This window comes from Cyprinodon tularosa, unplaced genomic scaffold, assembly GCF_016077235.1.
Source record: "Cyprinodon tularosa strain WSP-4 unplaced genomic scaffold, ASM1607723v1 ctg634, whole genome shotgun sequence".
NCBI classification, from domain to species: domain Eukaryota; kingdom Metazoa; phylum Chordata; class Actinopteri; order Cyprinodontiformes; family Cyprinodontidae; genus Cyprinodon; species Cyprinodon tularosa.
In genome coordinates, this window is record NW_024039379.1 from 643,534 (window position 1) to 665,129 (window position 21,596).

Below are 21,596 nucleotides of genomic sequence, written 5' to 3' on the forward strand. Positions count from 1 at the left end.
GTAGCCTGGCTGTTAGTATGTCATATGCTTCGTTGATCTGATTGGTTTATTTGGCCCGTCTATCACCAACATAGGCCAATCAGCTAACCAGTATTTTCGCCCCTTCCCAAAATTACTTCAACGGAAGGTTTCCAGATGGATATGCGGAGCAAATCCATCTGGCGGAGTCAGGTTAGCTCAGACCCCCACATACCGGCGCTGCGCTGTCACTGGGAATCCCCAGCAGCAGCTGCCTCAGGCCCGCTCGCCTCTCCAGGGTTTTCCCCTCCTGTTGGTGGCGGCTGGAAGTAGATGTTAGCGTTTTTCAGGTCTGTGCTACAAACTGCAGGCAGCAGGATAATAAAAGCCAACAGATTCTGCCGGCAGGTTTCTACGTTTGAAGTTAATTTAGGCGTTAATAAACTGTTTCAGAGGAGTGATCATAGCGCTCTGCATCAGCAGTGCTGACTCCCTGCCAGCTCCCAGATCAGCTTCTCTGATTGGTCGATGCGGCGCGTCCAGCAGATAAAGTTACATTAAACAAACTCCAGCAGCTGCTGCTTCTGAAATTTTAAATATTTGAGTGAAGTTTCCAGGAAATTAGGGTTTGCTAAAGCTGTAAATCCCAAATTGCGAACTAAAAACCTGTTTTTATCTGCATGAAGTAAAATCAAAGGCTGCATTCAAAAACTGCTGAAATAAATTACTTTGTAAAGAATCACTTGAACACATTGGATCTTTTCTGTTTTCTAATGTTGGATCTGTTAAAATATTTGTGTTTGAATATTCTGGTAAAATAATGAAATTACACCACAGCTGTAAATAAATAAGAGCAAAATAAGGATTTAAAACTCAGGAGGTTTTCTAGATTCAGAGGAAAAAACGACCTGCTGGTTGATGACCCAACAGAACCGCCCTGCAGACGTCCTCATATGATTCAATGATGACCTTACAGTGGGAAAAAAATATAGATAAGGCATTTTTTCTTAAATTATGTGCATTTTTTTCTTGAATTTAGGAGGTAAGCGAGACATTTTTCCAATAAAACAAGACAATTTATATTTAAAATAAGAAAAAACATTGCATAGTCTTGTTTCAAGAGTAAAAATATTCATCCCATTGGAAGATCATCTCATTTACCTGCTCAAATTAAGGTTAAATACACTTAATTTAAGAAATGTTGACATATATCTGGATTGTTTTTGCAGTGTAGAGGGAAGATGAACCTGAATGCATCACAGATCCCAGCTGTTCACTGCAAAAACATTCTGAAAATGAGTAAAAATGTCTTAAATTAAGTGTATTTAGCCTTATTTTGATGATGTAAATAAGATGATATTCAAATGGAATCAGTATATTTACTAATAAAATAAGATAATTAGATATTATGCACTTGAAATAAAACACTGCATTTGCTTTTCCTTATTTTAAATATAAATTGTTTTTTTTTTCTATTGGAAACGCTAAGTTCAAGAAAAAATGCACTTATTTGAAGAAAAACTGATTTATTTAGATTTACGGTTTTTGCAGCGCTGCTCTCACCTGATTGGTCGGTTTCCACCATCTGAACCACACTGCAAAAACAATCCAGATATATGTCAACATTTCTTAAATTAAGTGTATTTAGCCTTAATTTAAGCAGGTAAATAAGATGATCTGCCAATAGAATGAGAATTTTTTAACAGAAATTGTTTTTTTTTCTCATTTTACATCTTAATAGTCTTATTGCGTTAGCAAAGTTTCTCACTTACCTTCTAAATTCAGGAAAAATTGCACTTATTTTTAGGTAAAAGTTACTTATTAAGATGAACTTTTTTTGCATTAAAGCTAACTTGCTGTTTTTGTTGTCTAGTATTTATGGATTTCTGTGTTTAAATCCTGATCTTTGCTTCTTGCTGACGTGTGAAGTTTAAACCGTGTTCTGCTGCCGTATGTCCTAAAGGTCGCAGTCAGGTGACCTCGTTGATGTGCTGCTTTGTGTGAAGCGGAGCTGGAATGTTTCTCTGCTCTTTGTTTGCTGGAAGGTTTTTGTCTGGTCAGTGAAAACGGAGCGGCGGCCTAATCCCGCCGCCGTCATGGTTTCCTGTCGCTCCAGGCTGTCCTGCTGTCAGAATAAACAGAAAACAAGCTGAGCGCGTGTTTGATGATGTTTGTGTTATTTATGTCGCCCCCTGCTGACCTCACTGTTTATGGGATTTATTTTTCTAAATAAAGATCTGTTCTCCACCCCTCTGTTGTTTCTCTGCTCTGCATGGTGAGAAAAGAAAAGACCAGATTAATGAGATGAACTGCTTCTTAAGGCCAGAACACAATAAATCTGATTTCTCGTCCAATCAGACAGAAAATGTAATGCTACGTTCAGACTGAACGCAGCAGAAGCAGCTAAAACGCCGTGCTGCTTCATTTCTGATGCTTTTAGTTTATTTCTGATGCATCTTTGCTGCTCTAGCTGCACGGTGGTAAAGTGGGTGTGATGTGCGTTGGGCGGAGCAGTTAATTTAGGCGTTAATAAACTGTTTCAGAGGAGTGATCATAGCGCTCTGCATCAGCAGTGCTGCGTCTGACTCCCTGCCAGCTCCCAGATCAGCTTCTCTCATTGGTTGATGTGGCGCGTTTACAAGCAAAAATAAAATTTTCCAACTCCAGCAGCTGCTGCTTGAGCAGCGTTTTGCGCACCTCAGATGCTCGTTATGCGCTGCTTTAGCTGTTAAAAATGCGCCTTAGGACCTTTTGATGCGCCTTGATGCACGTCAACCATTGACTATGCATGTAAACCAGCTGCTTCTGCGGCGTGCAGTCTGAACGTAGCATTAAAGATCGTAGCGTTTAGATAAGTGGGGTTTGCAGACAGAGCAGGTCAGTGCAGCGTATCTCTATCGCCACTTTATGGAAAAAAGAAAGAAAAAGTTGGATAAACTTCTCAGATCTCTCTGAGAATCACCTCTCTGCCTCAGTTACCATAGAAACCCTCCCACAGAGGTTATTGCTGCGTTTTTCTTTTCTTTATGTTTTAATATCTGTTCTGGTTCTAGATGCTGCACAGACTCTTTACGTAGAGCTTGGCTTTATAGAATGCATCAGTTGGTTTTTATTTTAACTTTTCATAATCTGTTGCAGTCAAATGTGGGAAATAGTTTTTATAAGACAGAAGAGAAAATAATCTGCAGAGATCTGCTCATCCTGCCTAGTCAGAGCCTCTCTATACGCAGCCAGTGTCAGATGCAAATAAATTACGATTTAAAAGTTCAGGGGTTTAAAGTGTTTTTCATCATAAGATCAGATTTAAGTTTTTTAGCTTTTTTAATCTATATTTTAGATCTAGAATCAGTTTTTTATTTTATAAACTGGTTTAAAGGGACAAAATGTTCCTGTTAAATGGAAAATCATTGGATGGATGAAAAAATCAGAGAGAAACATCTGGGAAGAGAAAATAAATGACAGAATATATAAATAATCTAATAAATAAGAAGTAAAGATGGATAAATAATAAGTTAACATATGAATAAATATATAGATGATTATGAGACATTTAAAGTAAATTAAAATGAATATTTCAGTTTGTTGCAGGAGTTTATCAGAGGTTTGTTGTTTACAGCCTCCTGTCTCTGTTCTGCCTCTTTAAATTAAAATCCCCTAATGAAAATCCTCGGTCACTCCCCCCTCCTGCGGGGCCTCCTCCCCCTCCTGCGGGGCCTCCCTCCTGCTCTGAGGCAGGGTGTCAGGTCAGGGACCGGACCAGGATCCTGGATCACCGCAGACCCGTCCTGGCAGCAGGTACCAGCTCCTTCCTCCTCCTCCTCCTCCTCCAGCAGCTCAGGTGGCTGCCTCCCCCCCTCCCCCCGGACTCAGTGCTCCTGCTCCCCGCACCTCCTCCACCCGCTGAGGCAGCAGCTGATCCAGGCGGAACCGGGTCTCCGGTTCTGGACCCTTCCTGACCTGTTCGGAATATTTTCTCAGTGGCTGCTGGTTTCTGAGGACGGAGCGGCCCTGCTGGGCGGAGCTAAGAGCCGCAGCAGGTGGGCGGGGTTACCTCAGGTCTCCGGCGATCTCTGTTTCCAGGATTTTATTGAGGTGAAGTGAATCAGCAGCTCTGATGTTCCCTCCATCAGCTCCTCCATCAGCTCCTCCCTGATGGAGGAGCTGATGGAGGAGCTGATGGAGGAGCTGATGGAGGGAAATGATGTTTCTGCAGAGCAGAGCTGACCTTCAGTCACTGTCTGTAGAAAATGTAATCTCAATAAGTCATTTTTTTTTCTTAAAATAAGTTAATTTTCTCTTGAATTAAGGAGGTAAGTGAGACATGTTGCCAAGGGAACACGACGATTTGTATTTAAAATAAGAAAGAACATTTGCATTGTCTTATTTCAAGTACAAATTAACTAATTATCTTATTTTAAGAGCAAAAATCCTCATTCCATCGGCAGATCACGTCATTTACCTGCTCAAGTTAATGATAAATACACCTAATTTAAGACATTTTTACTAATATTTATATCATTTTTGCAGCGCAGCGCCAAATCTAGCGACTTTTTTCTGCTACTGGAGACTTTGGAGACAACATCTAAAAGCAGCGAACTCTGCTCTCCAGAGCAAGTAGATTGGTAACCCCGCCTCCTGCTCTCCTCTATCTTGTCTGCTGTCATGATTCATGCAGCTATTATTTCATCCAAATGAAACATGGAGAACAGATAAGCAGATCATGGCTTGTCTACAGTGAAAAGAAGGACTGGGTTATTTACTTTGGCCTTTTTGGAAACACAGGAAGGAGCAATCAGCTAAGTGAGCTTAGTGCTTGGAAAAAATCTTTCATTCCTTTAGAGACAGCATGAAAAGTCAGCTGAGTACAAAACATAGAGAGGAAAACAAGAAGAAAAGGGACAAGAAGAGAGGGACACAACCTAGAACAGATAATGGATGTCTATTCTATTAACATTTCTCTATCTGGAGAATGGGGCTGTTTGATGTGTTCTCCATTCAGAGGGCACCCTGCCTGTCTTTGCCTAGGGCCCTATTTTTCCTAAATCCGCCCCTGCTCTCTGTGACATCAGCTCTGACCTTTCAGATAAAGGTCAGCAGGTTTCTGCACATAAACTCCGTCCAGCTGACGGCTTGATAGCTGCACATGTTTCCAGATGACTGAGGTTCAACCAGCGGAGCAGAAGCTGCTAAATGATGAACAAATCATCTAAAAGTTACAATTATTTTCTCTCTTTTTTTAATCAGATGAATTAAAAATTCAGCAAAACTTCAATTCAAAACAAATGATTAAAAATTGATCACTGGGCAGAGGAGCAGAGGAAACTTCCTGGTTCCTTCAGGCTCTGCTTCATGTTCATTAGAGCTGGTGACCAACCAGAGGTACCATATGGATCTACTGGGATGGATGATGGGTTCAGACTGGATTCATCAATAGATGGACAGATAGACTCTGCAGACTCTCCTCTAAAATGTTCTCTGATGTTCTGGAGATCTTTGGCCTCCTTCAGTCACATCCAGCCCAGATCTGCAGACATGGATGATTTTCCATGAATGGAACCAGAGGAAGGATGGATCTGGACTCTTGGCTCCAGGTTGACCTTTCCTCCGCCTGGGAAGCTCTTCAGTCTCTGTCAGATTCCTTTCTGTCACAAAAGCATCTAAACTTAGCCGCTGACATGCGGCGCTGAGCAGATCCAGCTGCTCTGGGACCCGCCTCCCTGCAGAACATGTTACATACATGATCCAGGTCGTGTGTTACAGGAACCCAGGCTCCTGCTCTGTTTGACGGTTTGATGATGATGAGACCAGGATGAAGATCAGGAGAACCTGACTTCCAATCGAAGAATTTCAGCTCAACCAACAGATGGAGGAACGAATGCTGAAAACTGGACCTCTGGTCTAACCAAGGACAGTGCCGGCCCCAGCCTCTTGGGGGCCCTAAGCAGAATTTGATTTGGTGGGCCCCCCCTTCCCACCTACGCTACAACATCATCGACGCAAACGTCCCACCGTAATGTTATGGCGAATATTATAAACGAATACAGTGAGGTTATTTATTAATATAAAATAAGTAAACGCTAATTAAAATCCTCTTTTATTAAAACTTCTGAATACAAACCGTCACAAAACATATTCAATCGATTATTTTCAAATATGCATTAAATGCGCAATATTTTAAATAAAACCAAACAGAGAAACATAGACAATAAAAAACAGAACGATACAAAACAGATACTTAAATAATGAAAGCAAACGTGTCCCTGATGACATCATTGATGACGTCATTGCATGGTATTGCTTGGCGAACTATGTTATTGCAGCAATCTCTAGGTCCACTTAAAGGCTGGTTAGCGTCGCAGTTAGCTTGTCGCAGGAATAACGCAGATATTTAGATTTATGGCCAATATTGAAGTGTGGTCTGAGCTGTTATTCCACAACGCAAGAACTAGCTAGGATTGTGGGCGTCCATGTGTCAGTTTGCAGCCTTGTTCGCCCTCTACAACCCCTCATCCAACGCCGGACGTCACACGGTTCTCCCGTGAGCGTTCCCCAAAGACTGGCCGTGGCGCTGCGTGTTTTGGCTTTGGGTGCAAACCAACAGACCGTCGCACAGAGCTACAAACTAGCGTCCTGCACGGCGTCTGGGATAGTGTCTGAGGTGAGCCAGGCGTGGTGGGCGGAGCTATTCAATTCAATTCACTTTATTTTTATAGCGCCAAATTCAAAACACGTCATCTCAGGTCACTTTCCAATTCACCAGATCATCCAGTCAGATTGATTCAAAGTTTTCTATCTAAGGAAAACCAGCTGATTGCATCGACTCATTGACTCTTCAGCAATCCCTCACACTAAGCATGCTTGTAGCTACAGTGGGGAGGAAAAACTCCCTTTGAACAGGAAGAAACCTCCAGCAGAACCAGGCTCAGTGTGAGCGGCCATCTGCTGAGGCCCACTGGGGTTCAAGGAGACAGAAGCAGACATAGAAAAAGCAGCATAGATACAAAAGGCAACTGTCAACCAGCTCCACAGGCGGCCCCGTCCAGGAAACACACAGCCAGGCAGACGAGCTCCGAGCCAGCTCCCATGTCAGAGGATGAAGAGAGCACATCCAGTTAGTCACAGTCAGAGAAACAGGACTACACTGGAAAACAGGCCAAGCTCCAACATCTATGAGCCAATCTGGCTACAGTCAGAGTTTCTGCCATTAGGGACCAAACAGGAAAAGTTCTGCTCTGCTGAGGCAGCGGTCACCGGCCATCCTGAGAGCTACACAAAGATTCGGCTAAAGTTCACACATCTAGTTTAGTGAGAGGTTTATGAGAAGCTCAAAGGCAGTCCCCATAGTTTGGTCAATGGACCTTGGCCACACTGGAAAAAATCCAAATCTAGATAAGTCATTTTTTCTTAAAATAAGTGCATTTGTTCTTGGATTGAGGAGGTAAAAGAGACATTTTGCCAATGGAACAAAACAATTTACACTTTAAATAAGAAAACACAATTGCATTGTCTTATTTCAAGTGCATATCATCTAATTGTCTTATTTTAAGAGTAAAAATACTCATTCCATTGGCAGATCATCTTATTTACCTGCTCAAATTAAGGGTAAATACACTTAATTTAAGACATTTTTACTTATTTCTAGATCATTTTTCCAGTGCATTGTTTTTGGGTGCCCCCCCTGGTCACCTGCCGCTTGCCTATGCCTCTGGCCGGCCCTGAGCATGAAGGATTGTCTGTATGGGTCGTTTGCTTGAGCCCAGTCGGTGTTTAATGGAGCGGACCTTTCCGGTTCTGATCCAGTGAGGCGGTTCTTTAATGGTTCCCATCCCGCCGCTGACCTTTCTCTATCGGACCCTCTCAGCTCCCGGCCTTTTTATCAGCTCCCAGATAACCAGACGTTTCCTGCCGCGGCTCCTGATTGGGTCGTAGGTAGACCCTGTTCATCAGAACCTGCTCTGTGGGGGGGCGGGGGGGTCTGGAAGAATCTACCGGGTCTATATTAACCCGGTGAATCACGGCGAGCCTGGCATTCCAGGTGTCCCCTTTCACGCCATATAAGTCCTCCCCCCTCCTCCCTCTGCCCTCACCCCCTCCCACAATGCCCCTCTGCGATCTCTGGCTATTCTTAGAGCGTCTCTTCAGCTCCCAGCAGGCAGCTCCTTCTCCTTTCTCCCTTTCCTTCCACTCATCATCGTCCTCCTCTGTCCTCCTCCAGAACCTCCGGTTTCTCCGCTCATCCTGGAGCTGTGGTTCAGACGTCTCACCTGAGTTTGGAGGATCTTTGGTTTTCCTGGAAGAATGAGCATCTACAGCGTGACCCTGCCAGGCCCCGGGCCCTGGGGCTTCAGGCTGCAGGGGGGCAAAGACTTCAACATGCCGCTGACCGTCTCCAGGGTAAGAGCCGCTGGAACCTCCTGCTCTGCGTGTGGAGAAGGGATGGATAAAGCAGATGATTGAGGAGGAATGTTCTTGGTAGATCAGTGGAGCTCCTGGTGGAGCGACCTCTGCTCCTCTTCCTCTGCTTCTGTCATGATTGAGCTAAAAATCTTCTTCATTGACTGAAGGACAGAAATCAGATCATTAGAGGCAGATGTTGTTAAATCTGAACTTCCTGTTAAAGTTCAGCTGCTGTGAAGCTCATAGATTTGCTCCTTCTGGAGGTTTTTCTGATTCAAACCTGTCATGGTGGCTCCGTGGCCCCTGGTGGCCCCTGAAAGCAGAGCTGCAGCTTCTAAAACTGGAGCAGGTTTAAGTTTTCAGAGCCTGCTCTGTGAATAGCTGGAGAGGAGAAGCTCCTGTCTGTCCTGCTTCTGGATGTTGGAGCTCCTGGTGGCTGGTCTCAGGCGCTCCGTTTGGTCCCGCTGCTGAACCTCGCTTCTGGATCAGTTCTCAGATAAAACCCAATCTGATGCTTTGCAGACGGGTTTCATGTGGAATTAAAGTTTAAAGCTGAAGTTTCTTGGTTTCATGCTGATGAAGATTCTCAGTCATCCAGGTCATTCCAAAAAGTTAAAATCAACCCACTGGACTTTGTTTCCAAGTTTGAAGACGTTTCTCTTCCATCCAGGAAGCTTTTTAATTCCAAATGTCAGAAATAGCGTTTAGTTCCAGGTTTTATCCAGCAGCCCAACAAAGCCTGGTTTTAGTTTAGAAAACATGCAAATAGAAACGGATGAACGGGTCCCCCCCTTTGGAATGGGGGTCGTTTGGCTTCTTTGTTAGCCTGCAATGCCCCATACCTGTCTATGTCTCTGAAAGGGGGGTCGTTAGAGGGAATAGTTGTTAAATTGTTTAATTGTCATTATAAGGACTCAGATTTCAGTTTTCAAAAACCTCCAATGCAGCGATAGAGTTGATTCCTTCCCCTATAATTGCAACCTTTTTACAGGAGAACAGAAGACCTCACCTATTCATCCAGACCAACTATTCCCTTTAACGACCCCCCTTTCAGAGACATAGACAGGTATGAGGCATTGCAGGCTAACAAAGAAGCCAAACGATCATTTTAGGATAATTATCACGGATGATGTGTTAGTTTATTACACCTTAACATCAGCTGCCTGTTGCGTCTCAGAACGAATGTTTTCCCCAATAGTTGATCTAATTAAGCCAGCTCCTCGGTCCTGATATCCAGTTATAATCTCCATTCTGTAAAGATGTGGGAATGGAAAGAGAGCGGCCTCCTTCAGCTAAGATTAAAGTATAATATTTTGATAAGGCTTGAGCCTCATCTGCTAAAATATAATGATATGGCAGACTGTAGATGTATAAAATGCTTTAACTGTTAATGGGGGACACTTCCTGTGAAGTGAGCCTGGTTGGTGAGCAGCTGCCTTCTGTGACTTCTGTGAATCTGTTGTCATGTCTCCTGGTTATTTAATACATGGAAGTTATGAAGTGTTATTTAAAGAGTTTGTCCTGATTGATTTTCAGGAAAAAAGCCAGAGAAAGAAATCTTGAAGGTGGAAACTTTTAAAGATTCTCTAAACTTTTTCTTTTTAACGACCCCCATTCCAAAGGGGGGGACCCGTTCATCCGTTTCTATTTGCATGTTTTCTAAACTAAAACCAGGCTTTGTTGGGCTGCTGGATAAAACCTGGAACTAAACGCTATTTCTGACATTTGGAATTGAAAAATCTTCCTGGATGGAAGAGAAACGTCTTCAGACTTGGAAACAAAGTCCAGAGGATTGATTTAAATTTTTTGGAACTTCTTGGTTTCAGTTAATGAAACGTGTTCCGACTGTAAATCCTGTTATTGTCCCACAGTGGGGTAATTCCCTCTCTGCATTTAACCCCTCTCCTTGGGGAGCAGTGGGCTGCCATTGTGTAGCGCCCGGGGAGCAGGGTGGGGTTAAGGGTCTTGCTCAGGGACCCAGATAAGAGGCTGTGGGAATCGAACCGGGTACTGTAACCTTCTCAGAGCACCGAGATCTGCTATAACCAGCAGGCCAACACCCGGTCCATCCGGGTTCTGACCAGTCCGGGTTTTCTCAGCATCAGTGACTCAGCACATGGCACAGATAACCTGCTGATTCTGCTGAGGTCCGATTGAAGCCCCGCTCAGCCTTCAGGTTGGTTCTGGTGTCTCTCATCTTGACTCCATCGATTCTCTACGCGGTTTAAGGTTTCCGGCCCGTTTCCTGGCGTTACCATGGTGATTTAAACAGGTGTTGATGCTTCTGCCATTGTAGGCCGTACCAAGCCCTGCTGGGAAATAAAACCGGTATCCTGCTACAGGTAGTCATCAGTGATTAGCGTACATCACCCATGTATGGAGGCCTTAGTCCTCGGCGTAGCCGACCCGGGGTCCAATCCGACCTGTGGTCCTTTGCCGCAAGTCTCTCCCTCTCTCTCCTACCGCCTTTCCTGCCAGCCCACTGTGCAATAAAAGAGCCACTAGCGCCGTAAGAACCTCAAAAAAGAGAAAAATCAGAGGGAGGAATGCAGAACTGGACCAGTAGATTGTTGTGTCGACTGTGGACTTCAGGAAACCCGTTAGAACAGAACCAGCAGTGATGGAGGAATCGGGAACTCTCTCTTCCTTCAGTCTGAGGTCTTTTAAAATGTGACTCAAACTTTTCTTTCATTAAAGAGGACTTTGGACCATTGAGCAAAGGTATGGTTCTTTCTAAACCCGGCCCACATAGGGAGGTTTTGATGCCGTCTCCAGTTCAAAGGTGGTTAAAGACAAAGAACTGGATGGTTGTAGCTGGATGGTTCTGGAAGCTTTGGCTTCAGCTGCAGGTCACTGCAGTTAAACCTGCTGCCTTTTTACCTTCCACTAAACTTTCCTCTGTTCTCCTTTCAGCTTTTATTGCTCTGATGTCATGAAAACCAAGTTAATTTTCTTCTGAAGTATAATATTCAGATACCCCCCCCCCCTTACAATGATTATCAGAATGTCTCAGAACGTTCCTTCCGTGTCATGATTGGGTTTAAGGACTTAGCCCACATGCAGAACACAACGGAGTCTGAAGGAAAGTTTAACAAGGTTTATTGAAAGATGTACAGTGATATACTGGATCTGGTTCTGGTACTGGTCCGGGACTGGTCTCAGAGTTTCTGGAGAGATGAGAGTTTGGTTAGCCAGGCTGATGATGGATTGATAGAGAGAAGAATCAAGATGTACCTTGAGGAGATTGTAACAGAGCCGTGAGGTGAGATACCGTAGGTCCAGAGTCAATGATGTGGCAGATAGTTTAAGCAGCAGCAGCGTCTAGTTCCGAGCTAGAAGGTTTCTGGCTTGGGTTTGTTCCTTGCTCTATTCAAGAGCTGAAGAAGGAATCCAAACTGAGATCTTCAGGTTTGGCTTTCATGATTAGGCAGGCAGGTTTCTAGGTGGAGCTCATCCAGAGCTTCAGGGTTTCCTGTGAGCACAAAAGACAAAGGCGATTAGAAGACTAGTTCCTCTCTAGAGTCTACTAGTAAAGTTCAGACGTTCTGAGGCTCAAGTTCGCTAACCAAACTAGGTCAGCACTCCGGCGTCGAAGGAAGGTCTGGCAGCTGCTTAAGTAGCGTGGACCACTGATGAGCTGATGATCTCCAGGTGTTTAGAGGAATCAGCTCAGGAGGCCCACAGCGCTCTCTGCTGGAGATCAGGTGGCAGATCTCTGGATCCTGACATTCCGTTTCTACGCTGATAACATTCAGCTCCTCCAATGATCCATTATTACACGAGTTAGCCGACTGGACTGGACTGTGTCTCGTGACCAGGCTCTACTGATGTGGTTCAATTCTATTCAGTTTATTTCTATAGCTCCAATTCACATCATGTCATCTCAGGTCACTTTCCAGTTCACCAGATCATCCAGTCAGATTGAATCAAAGTTTTCTATCTAAGGAAAACCAGCTGATTGCATCGACTCATTGACTCTTCAGCAATCCCTCACACTAAGCATGCTTGTAGCGACAGTAGAGAGGAAAAACTCCCTTTGAACAGGAAGAAACCTCCAGCTGAACCAGAACTATGATAGAAAGCTAACAATAACCTAGCTCCAGATGTGGCTCTGTCTGGCAAATAAACAGTTAATCAGATGAGCACTGAGCTCTTATGTCAGAGGATGAAAGAGAAAACATCCAGTTAGTCCCAGAAAAAGCTGAGCCCAGATCTACGTCTAGGAGAGAAACAGGACCAAACAGGCCAAGCTCCAGCATCTAGAAACAAAGGTGTTGATGGCAGCAGCACAGCTGATATTTCTCTCCAGGATGGAGTCACAGCCAAACAGGAACAGACCAGATGAAGCTACTATGAGAAAAAGCAGAGAGAGCAGAACGTTAGAGATTGAACTAACAGATTCTGCAGAGAGGGAGAATAGAGATAGAATGAAGCAGAATGATGAAAAAGGGGTCCCTATGTCCTCCAGCAGTCTAAGCCTATAGCAGCATAAATGGTGCATAAGTTCTACACAGCTGGCATGAAAACATCTGGAAATATGTATGTTGCAGTTTGTAAAATGAGGACCTTTCAGGTAAAAACTCCCATTAGTTTGGTTCTGTTTGACCCGTTATTCCCTCTGGATGGAAGTTTGTGGTGAAAAGTGGGATGTTTTTTAATTTAATCTGGAGATTATTAATGGGTTCTGTCCTTTAGCTGAGATTACAGCATCTCTCCGGTTTCATCTTCTCCACATTTATGCTTTTAATGCTCAGCTCTCCTACATCCCCAGAACTTTCTAACCCCCCCCCCCCCCCCCCCCCCCCGTACCCGTTTAGCACTTGTGGCGACTCGTTGTTTCATTTCAGTCCCAGTGTTTATTTTAGAGCGACGCTTCTGCTCTGATTTAATGGACAACAGGCTAAAAATAGAGCCGCTCTCTAATGTCTTCATCCTTCCATGGAAAATCAGACGCAGCTTCAGCAGGTTCTTCTGCTCCTGCAGACTTTGATCATGGAGGTTCTTCCTATTTCTCCTCATTAAAGGACTAGTACACCCAAAACATGATTAGCCTTCATTTTCTACTCACCCCCATGCTGAACAACACTCTGGAGTACTTTTTTGATATCTCAAATGCATCTGGAGATCTGGGAGGCTTCTTGCTGTCTGCTGACATTCAAATAATGGAGGTCTATGGCGCCCGAGGCAGAAAGGTCCATAAAAGTCCACAAAAAACGTGTCAATATTCCTCCATACTGCTCGTCCAATGTATTCCAAGTGTCCTGAGTGGGTAGCGTCCATAATTTACTCGAAACGAAGTCATTTAGAATGTTTTTAGAGCATAAACAGTAGTGTATAGGATTTCCTGAAAGCGCGTTCACAAGTCTACGGAAGCAGGCAGACCAAACCAGATGAAAGTGCGCATTCAGCTCGGCAAAGAACTCATGCTCTTCCTCAACACTGAAGTCCTCAGACATTTTTCTTTCGTTGTTTCTTTCTTTGCACAGGTAAACAGCACATTTCTTCTTCTACGCTTGCATTATCGGCAGAGCAGACGCTGAATGCGCACTTTCATCTGGTTTGGTCTGCCGGCTTCCGTAGGCTCGTGAAAGCGCTTTCAGGAAATCCTATACACTACTGTTTATGCTCTAAAAACATTCTAAATGACTTCGTTTGGAGTAAATTCTGGATGCTACCCACTCAGGACACTTGGAATACATTGGACGAGCAGTATGGAGGAATATTGACACGTTTTTTGTGGACTTTTATGGACCTTTCTGCCTCGGGCGCCATAGACCTCCATTATTTGAATGTCAGCAGACAGCAAGAAGCCTCCCAGATCTCCAGATGCATTTGAGATATCAAAAAAGTACTCCAGGGTGTTGTTCAGCATGGGGGTGAGTAGAAAATGAAGGCTAATCATGTTTTGGGTGTACTATTCCTTTAAGCTGTTGGATCAGCAGAACAATCAGGTTGATGAGCTCCATGTTGGTGCTGATGGGGAATCTCCTCCCTGGGTTTAACTGTCAATCTTCATCTACAGGCTGAGGAGAGACTCGTTCATAGTAGAACATCTGCCCAGATGTTTCCTCTGTGCTCTGCTGCTTCCATAGCTTCATGCCTTCACCACACGGGATGTTCCCTGCAGAGGAAGCTCTGTCCTCAGCTGCTCTCTATCTGAAGGCTCCTCCCACATTCATGGTGGAGAAGCTCAGATAGACATAGATTACCAAACTTTTCAACATTGGGTTGTAAAAACAGGGAGATTTTCTCCTTTCTTGTATTATAAACCTGAAGAAGGAATCTTATTCTGAAAATGTTGATTTTAGTCATTCAATTAATGATTTTTAATGACAATGAAAAAAAGCAGTTTTATTATTGAAATGAGAAAAAGAGGCTAAATAAATCAGCAGCTACTCTGCAGTATGTTTAATCTAAAGTATTACAGATCAAACTAAAAAGTGAATCACTGGCTGCAGCCATCTAAAGGATTGATTAGAATAAATAAATCATTTAATTAAATACCTGCAGAGATGCATCCATGAATGTACAGGAAAGTAAGCTTGTGGGAGATATAAGTATCTGACATTTATCCCCCACATGTTGACTTTTTCCCCTTCCGTTGAAAATCAGGAGATTAGTGGATGAAATGAGATAAAAGTAAAAACCAGTAAAGTAAAGTTGGTAACAGCAGCAGATCTCACAGTTCAACTGATTGGTTTTCTACTTTAAAATCTTTGTAGAACTATAAACCTAGATCAGTGACAGTGTGGAAGCCGCTGCTCAGCTGCCTACTTCCACAGCAGTTGAGTCAAAACGATGACTTGGTTTAAACACGATAATCAACCAATAATCGGATAATAAAGGCAGATGGAGCCGATAATCAACCGATAATTGGGTAATAAAGGCAGATAGAGCAGATAATCAACCGATAATCGGGTAATAAAGGCAGATGGAGCCGATAATCAACTGATAATCGTGTAATAAAGGCAGATGGAGCCGATAATCAACCGATAATCGGGTAATAAAGGCAGATGGAGCCGATAATCAACTGATAATCGGGTAATAAAGGCAGATGGAGCCGATAATCAACCGATAATTGGGTAATAAAGGCAGATGGAGCCGATAATCAACCGATAATTGGGTAATAAAGGCAGATAGAGCAGATAATCAACTGATAATCGGGTAATAAAGGCAGATGGAGCCGATAATCAACCGATAATTGGGTAATAAAGGCAGATGGAGCCGATAATCAACCGATAATCGGGTAATAAAGGCAGATGGAGCCGATAATCAACCGATAATCGGGTAATAAAGGCAGATGGAGCAGATAATCAACCGATAATCGGGTAATAAAGGCAGATGGAGCCGATAATTAACCGATAATCGGGTAATAAAGGCAGATGGAGCCGATAATCAACCGATAATCGGGTAATAAAGGCAGATGGAGCCGATAATCAACCGATAATCGGGTAATAAAGACAGATGGAGCCGATAATTAACCGATAATCGGGTAATAAAGGCAGATAGAGCAGATAATCAACCGATAATCGGGTAATAAAGGCAGATGGAGCCGATAATCAACCGATAATCGGGTAATAAAGGCAGATGGAGCCGATAATCAACCGATAATCGGGTAATAAAGGCAGATGGAGCCGATAATCAACCGATAATCGGGTAATAAAGGCAGATGGAGCCGATAATCAACCGATAATCGGGTAATAAAGGCAGATGGAGCCGATAATCAACCAATAATCGGGTAATAAAGGCAGATAGAGCCGATAATCAACCGATAATCGGGTAATAAAGGCAGATGGAGCCGATAATCAACCGATAATCGGGTAATAAAGGCAGATGGAGCCGATAATCAACCGATAATCGGGTAATAAAGGCAGATGGAGCCGATAATCAACCGATAATCGGGTAATAAAGGCAGATGGAGCCGATAATCAACCGATAATCGGGTAATAAAGGCAGATGGAGCCGATAATCAACCGATAATTGGGTAATAAAGGCAGATGGAGCAGATAATCAACCGATAATCGGGTAATAAAGGCAGATGGAGCCGATAATTAACCGATAATCGGGTAATAAAGGCAGATGGAGCCGATAATCAACCGATAATCGGGTAATAAAGGCAGATGGAGCCGATAATTAACCGATAATCGGGTAATAAAGGCAGATGGAGCCGATAATCAACCGATAATTGGGTAATAAAGGCAGATAATTAACCGATAATCGGGTAATAAAGGCAGATGGAGCCGATAATCAACTGATAATCGGGTAATAAAGGCAGATGGAGCCGATAATCAACCGATAATTGGGTAATAAAGGCAGATGGAGCCGATAATCAACCGATAATCGGGTAATAAAGGCAGATGGAGCCGATAATCAACCGATAATCGGGTAATAAAGGCAGATAGAGCAGATAATCAACCGATAATCGGGTAATAAAGGCAGATGGAGCCGATAATTAACCGATAATCGGGTAATAAAGGCAGATGGAGCCGATAATCAACCGATAATCGGGTAATAAAGGCAGATAGAGCAGATAATCAACCGATAATCGGGTAATAAAGGCAGATGGAGCCGATAATTAACCGATAATCGGGTAATAAAGGCAGATGGAGCAGATAATCAACCGATAATCGGGGAATAAAGGCAGATGGAGCCGATAATTAACCGATAATCGGGTAATAAAGGCAGATGGAGCAGATAATCAACCGATAATCGGGTAATAAAGGCAGATGGAGCCGATAATCAACCGATAATCGGGTAATAAAGGCAGATGGAGCCGATAATCAACTGATAATCGGGTAATAAAGGCAGATGGAGCCGACAATCAACCGATAATCGGGTAATAAAGGCAGATGGAGCCGATAATCAACTGATAATTGGGTAATAAAGGCAGATGGAGCCGATAATCAACCGATAATCGGGTAATAAAGGCAGATGGAGCCGATAATCAACCGATAATTGGGTAATAAAGGCAGATAGAGCAGATAATCAACCGATAATCGGGGAATAAAGGCAGATAGAGCAGATAATCAACCGATAATCGGGTAATAAAGGCAGATGGAGCCGATAATCAACTGATAATCGGGTAATAAAGGCAGATGGAGCCGATAATCAACCGATAATCGGGTAATAAAGGCAGATAGAGCAGATAATCAACCGATAATCGGGTAATAAAGGCAGATAGAGCAGATAATCAACCGATAATCGGGTAATAAAGGCAGATGGAGCCGATAATCAACTGATAATCGGGTAATAAAGGCAGATGGAGCCGATAATCAACTGATAATCGGGTAATAAAGGCAGATAGAGCAGATAATCAACCGATAATCGGGGAATAAAGGCAGATAGAGCAGATAATCAACCGATAATCGGGTAATAAAGGCAGATGGAGCCGATAATCAACTGATAATCGGGTAATAAAGGCAGATGGAGCCGATAATCAACCGATAATTGGGTAATAAAGGCAGATAGAGCAGATAATCAACCGATAATCGGGTAATAAAGGCAGATAGAGCAGATAATCAACCGATAATCGGGTAATAAAGGCAGATGGAGCCGATAATCAACTGATAATCGGGTAATAAAGGCAGATGGAGCCGATAATCAACTGATAATCGGGTAATAAAGGCAGATGGAGCCGATAATCAACCGATAATCGGGAAAAAAGGCAGATGGAGCCGATAATCAACCGATAATCGGGGAATAAAGGCAGATGGAGCCGATAATTAACCGATAATCGGGTAATAAAGGCAGATGGAGCCGATAATCAACCGATAATCGGGTAATAAAGGCAGATGGAGCAGATAATCAACCGATAATCGGGTAATAAAGGCAGATGGAGCCGATAATCAACTGATAATTGGGTAATAAAGGCAGATGGAGCCGATAATCAACCGATAATCGGGTAACAAAGGCAGATGGAGCCGATAATCAACCGATAATTGGGTAATAAAGGCAGATAGAGCAGATAATCAACCGATAATCGGGTAATAAAGGCAGATGGAGCCGATAATCAACTGATAATCGGGTAATAAAGGCAGATGGAGCCGATAATCAACTGATAATTGGGTAATAAAGGCAGATGGAGCCGATAATCAACCGATAATCGGGTAACAAAGGCAGATGGAGCCGATAATAAACCGATAATCGGGGAATAAAGACAGATGGAGCCGATAATCAACCGATTATCGGGTAACAAAGGCAGATGGAGCCGATAATCAACCGATAATCGGGTAATAAAGGCAGATGGAGCCGATAATCAACCGATAATCGGGTAATAAAGGCAGATGGAGCCGATAATCAACTGATAATTGGGTAATAAAGGCAGATGGAGCCGATAATCAACCGATAATCGGGTAATAAAGGCAGATGGAGCAGATAATCAACTGATAATTGGGTAATAAAGGCAGATGGAGCCGATAATCAACTGATAATTCGGTAATAAAGGCAGATGGAGCCGATAATCAACCGATAATCGGGTAATAAAGGCAGATGGAGCCGATAATCAACCGATAATCGGGTAATAAAGGCAGATGGAGCCGATAATCAACCGATAATCGGGTAATAAAGGCAGATGGAGCCGATAATAAACCGATAATTGGGGAATAAAGACAGATGGAGCCGATAATCAACCGATAATCGGGTAACAAAGGCAGATGGAGCCGATAATCAACTGATAATCGGGTAATAAAGGCAGATGGAGCCGATAATCAACTGATAATGGGGTAATAAAGGCAGATGGAGCCGATAATCAACCGATAATCGGGTAATAAAGGCAGATGGAGCCGATAATAAACCGATAATCGGGTAATAAAGGCAGATGGAGCCGATAATCAACTGATAATTGGGTAATAAAGGCAGATGGAGCCGATAATCAACCGATAATCGGGTAATAAAGGCAGATGGAGCCGCTAATCAACCGATAATCGGGTAATAAAGGCAGATGGAGCCGATAATAAACCGATAATCGGGGAATAAAGACAGATGGAGCCGATAATTAACAGATAATCGGGTAATAAAGGCAGATGGAGCAGATAATCAACCGATAATCGGGTAATAAAGGCAGATGGAGCCGATAATCAACCGATAATCGGGGAATAAAGGCAGATGGAGCCGATAATTAACCGATAATCGGGTAATAAAGGCAGATGGAGCAGATAATCAACCGATAATCGGGGAAAAAAGGCAGATGGAGCCGATAATCAACCGATAATCGGGGAAAAAAGGCAGATGGAGCCGATAATAAACTGATAATTGGGTAATAAAGGCAGATGGAGCCGATAATCAACCGATAATCGGGTAATAAAGGCAGATGGAGCCGATAATAAACTGATAATTGGGTAATAAAGGCAGATGGAGCCGATAATAAACTGATAATTGGGTAATAAAGGCAGATGGAGCCGATAATCAACCGATAATCGGGTAATAAAGGCAGATGGAGCAGATAATCAACCGATAATCGGGTAATAAAGGCAGATGGAGCCGATAATCAACCGATAATCGGGTAATAAAGGCAGATGGAGCCGATAATCAACCGATAATTGGGTAATAAAGGCAGATGGAGCCGATAATCAACCGATAATCGGGTAATAAAGGCGGATGGAGCCGATAATAAACTGATAATTGGGTAATAAAGGCAGATGGAGCAGATAATCAACCGATAATCGGGTAATAAAGGCAGATGGAGCCGATAATCAACCGATAATCGGGTAATAAAGGCAGATGGAGCCGATAATCAACCGATAATCGGGTAATAAAGGCAGATGGAGCCGATAATCAACCGATAATCGGGTAATAAAGGCAGATGGAGCCGATAATCAACCGATAATCGGGTAATAAAGGCAGATGGAGCCGATAATCAACCGATAATCGGGTAATAAAGGCAGATGGAGCCGATAATCAACCGATAATCGGGTAATAAAGGCAGATGGAGCCGATAATCAACCGATAATCGGGTAATAAAGGCAGATGGAGCCGATAATCAACCGATAATCGGGTAATAAAGGCAGATGGAGCCGATAATCAACCGATAATCGGGTAATAAAGGCAGATGGAGCCGATAATCAACCGATAATCGGGTAATAAAGGCAGATGGAGCCGATAATCAACTGATAATTGGGTAATAAAGGCAGATGGAGCCGATAATCAACCGATAATTGGGTAATAAAGGCAGATGGAGCCGATAATCAACCGATAATCGGGTAATAAAGGCAGATGGAGCAGATAATCAACCGATAATCGGGTAATAAAGGCAGATGGAGCCGATAATAAACTGATAATTGGGTAATAAAGGCAGATGGAGCAGATAATCAACCGATAATCGGGTAATAAAGGCAGATGGAGCCGATAATCAACCGATAATCGGGTAATAAAGGCAGATGGAGCCGATAATCAACCGATAATCGGGTAATAAAGGCAGATGGAGCCGATAATCAACCGATAATCGGGTAATAAAGGCAGATGGAGCCGATAATCAACTGATAATTGGGTAATAAAGGCAGATGGAGCCGATAATCAACCGATAATCGGGTAATAAAGGCAGATGGAGCAGATAATCAACCGATAATCGGGGAATAAAGGCAGATGGAGCCGATAATTAACCGATAATCGGGTAATAAAGGCAGATGGAGCAGATAATCAACCGATAATCGGGGAAAAAAGGCAGATGGAGCCGATAATCAACCGATAATCGGGTAATAAAGGCAGATGGAGCCGATAATCAACCGATAATCGGGTAATAAAGGCAGATGGAGCCGATAATCAACCGATAATTGGGTAATAAAGGCAGATGGAGCCGATAATAAACCGATAATTGGGTAATAAAGGCAGATGGAGCCGATAATAAACCGATAATCGGGTAATAAAGGCAGATGGAGCCGATAATCAACCGATAATTGGGTAATAAAGGCAGATGGAGCCGATAATAAACCGATAATCGGGTAATAAAGGCAGATGGAGCCGATAATTAACAGATAGAGCAGAGGCTCTAGCAAGGAGCCCTGTGGGACACCACAGGATTGAGGAGAGCAGAATGAGAGAGAGCTAAACCTGTTATAGGTTCAGATAATATGGTCAACCGGGTCAGAACCACCAATCAGAACCAGCAGATCGTGGCTCCCTTCAATCTGCTGCTTTTTTCCTTTATTCATGGCTGAACAGTAAAAGTTTAGGTCATTTTATCAAACTTCAGAGATTCAGCAGTTTTATTTGGGCACATTAATCAATAAATAAGAGCGTTTTCTTTC

General features: G+C 43.2%; 1 protein-coding gene and 1 long non-coding RNA gene across 4 annotated transcripts in view; one reads left to right on the plus strand and one right to left on the minus strand.

Moving 5' to 3' along the window:
* Window positions 1-743: 743 nt before the first annotated feature.
* Window positions 744-2,073, minus strand: LOC119798744. The gene is made up of 3 exons (XR_005282760.1): window positions 1,731-2,073; window positions 1,522-1,553; window positions 744-927 (listed from the first exon to the last, which is right to left on the minus strand). It is a non-coding gene; the product is annotated as an uncharacterized LOC119798744 (long non-coding RNA).
* Window positions 2,074-8,124: 6,051 nt separating this feature from the next.
* The window catches only part of LOC119798731 (LIM domain-binding protein 3-like), a 45,362-nt gene continuing 31,890 nt past the window's right edge, over window positions 8,125-21,596 (plus strand). Inside the window, exon 1 of one of the 3 annotated variants that reach the window (XM_038308328.1) lies at window positions 8,125-8,352. In XM_038308328.1, the coding sequence (XP_038164256.1) occupies window positions 8,257-8,352 (96 nt within the window). In that variant the 5' untranslated portion in view covers window positions 8,125-8,256. The remainder of the gene's footprint in view (window positions 8,353-21,596) is intronic. The other 2 variants (XM_038308327.1, XM_038308329.1) reach the window with 2 other exon arrangements.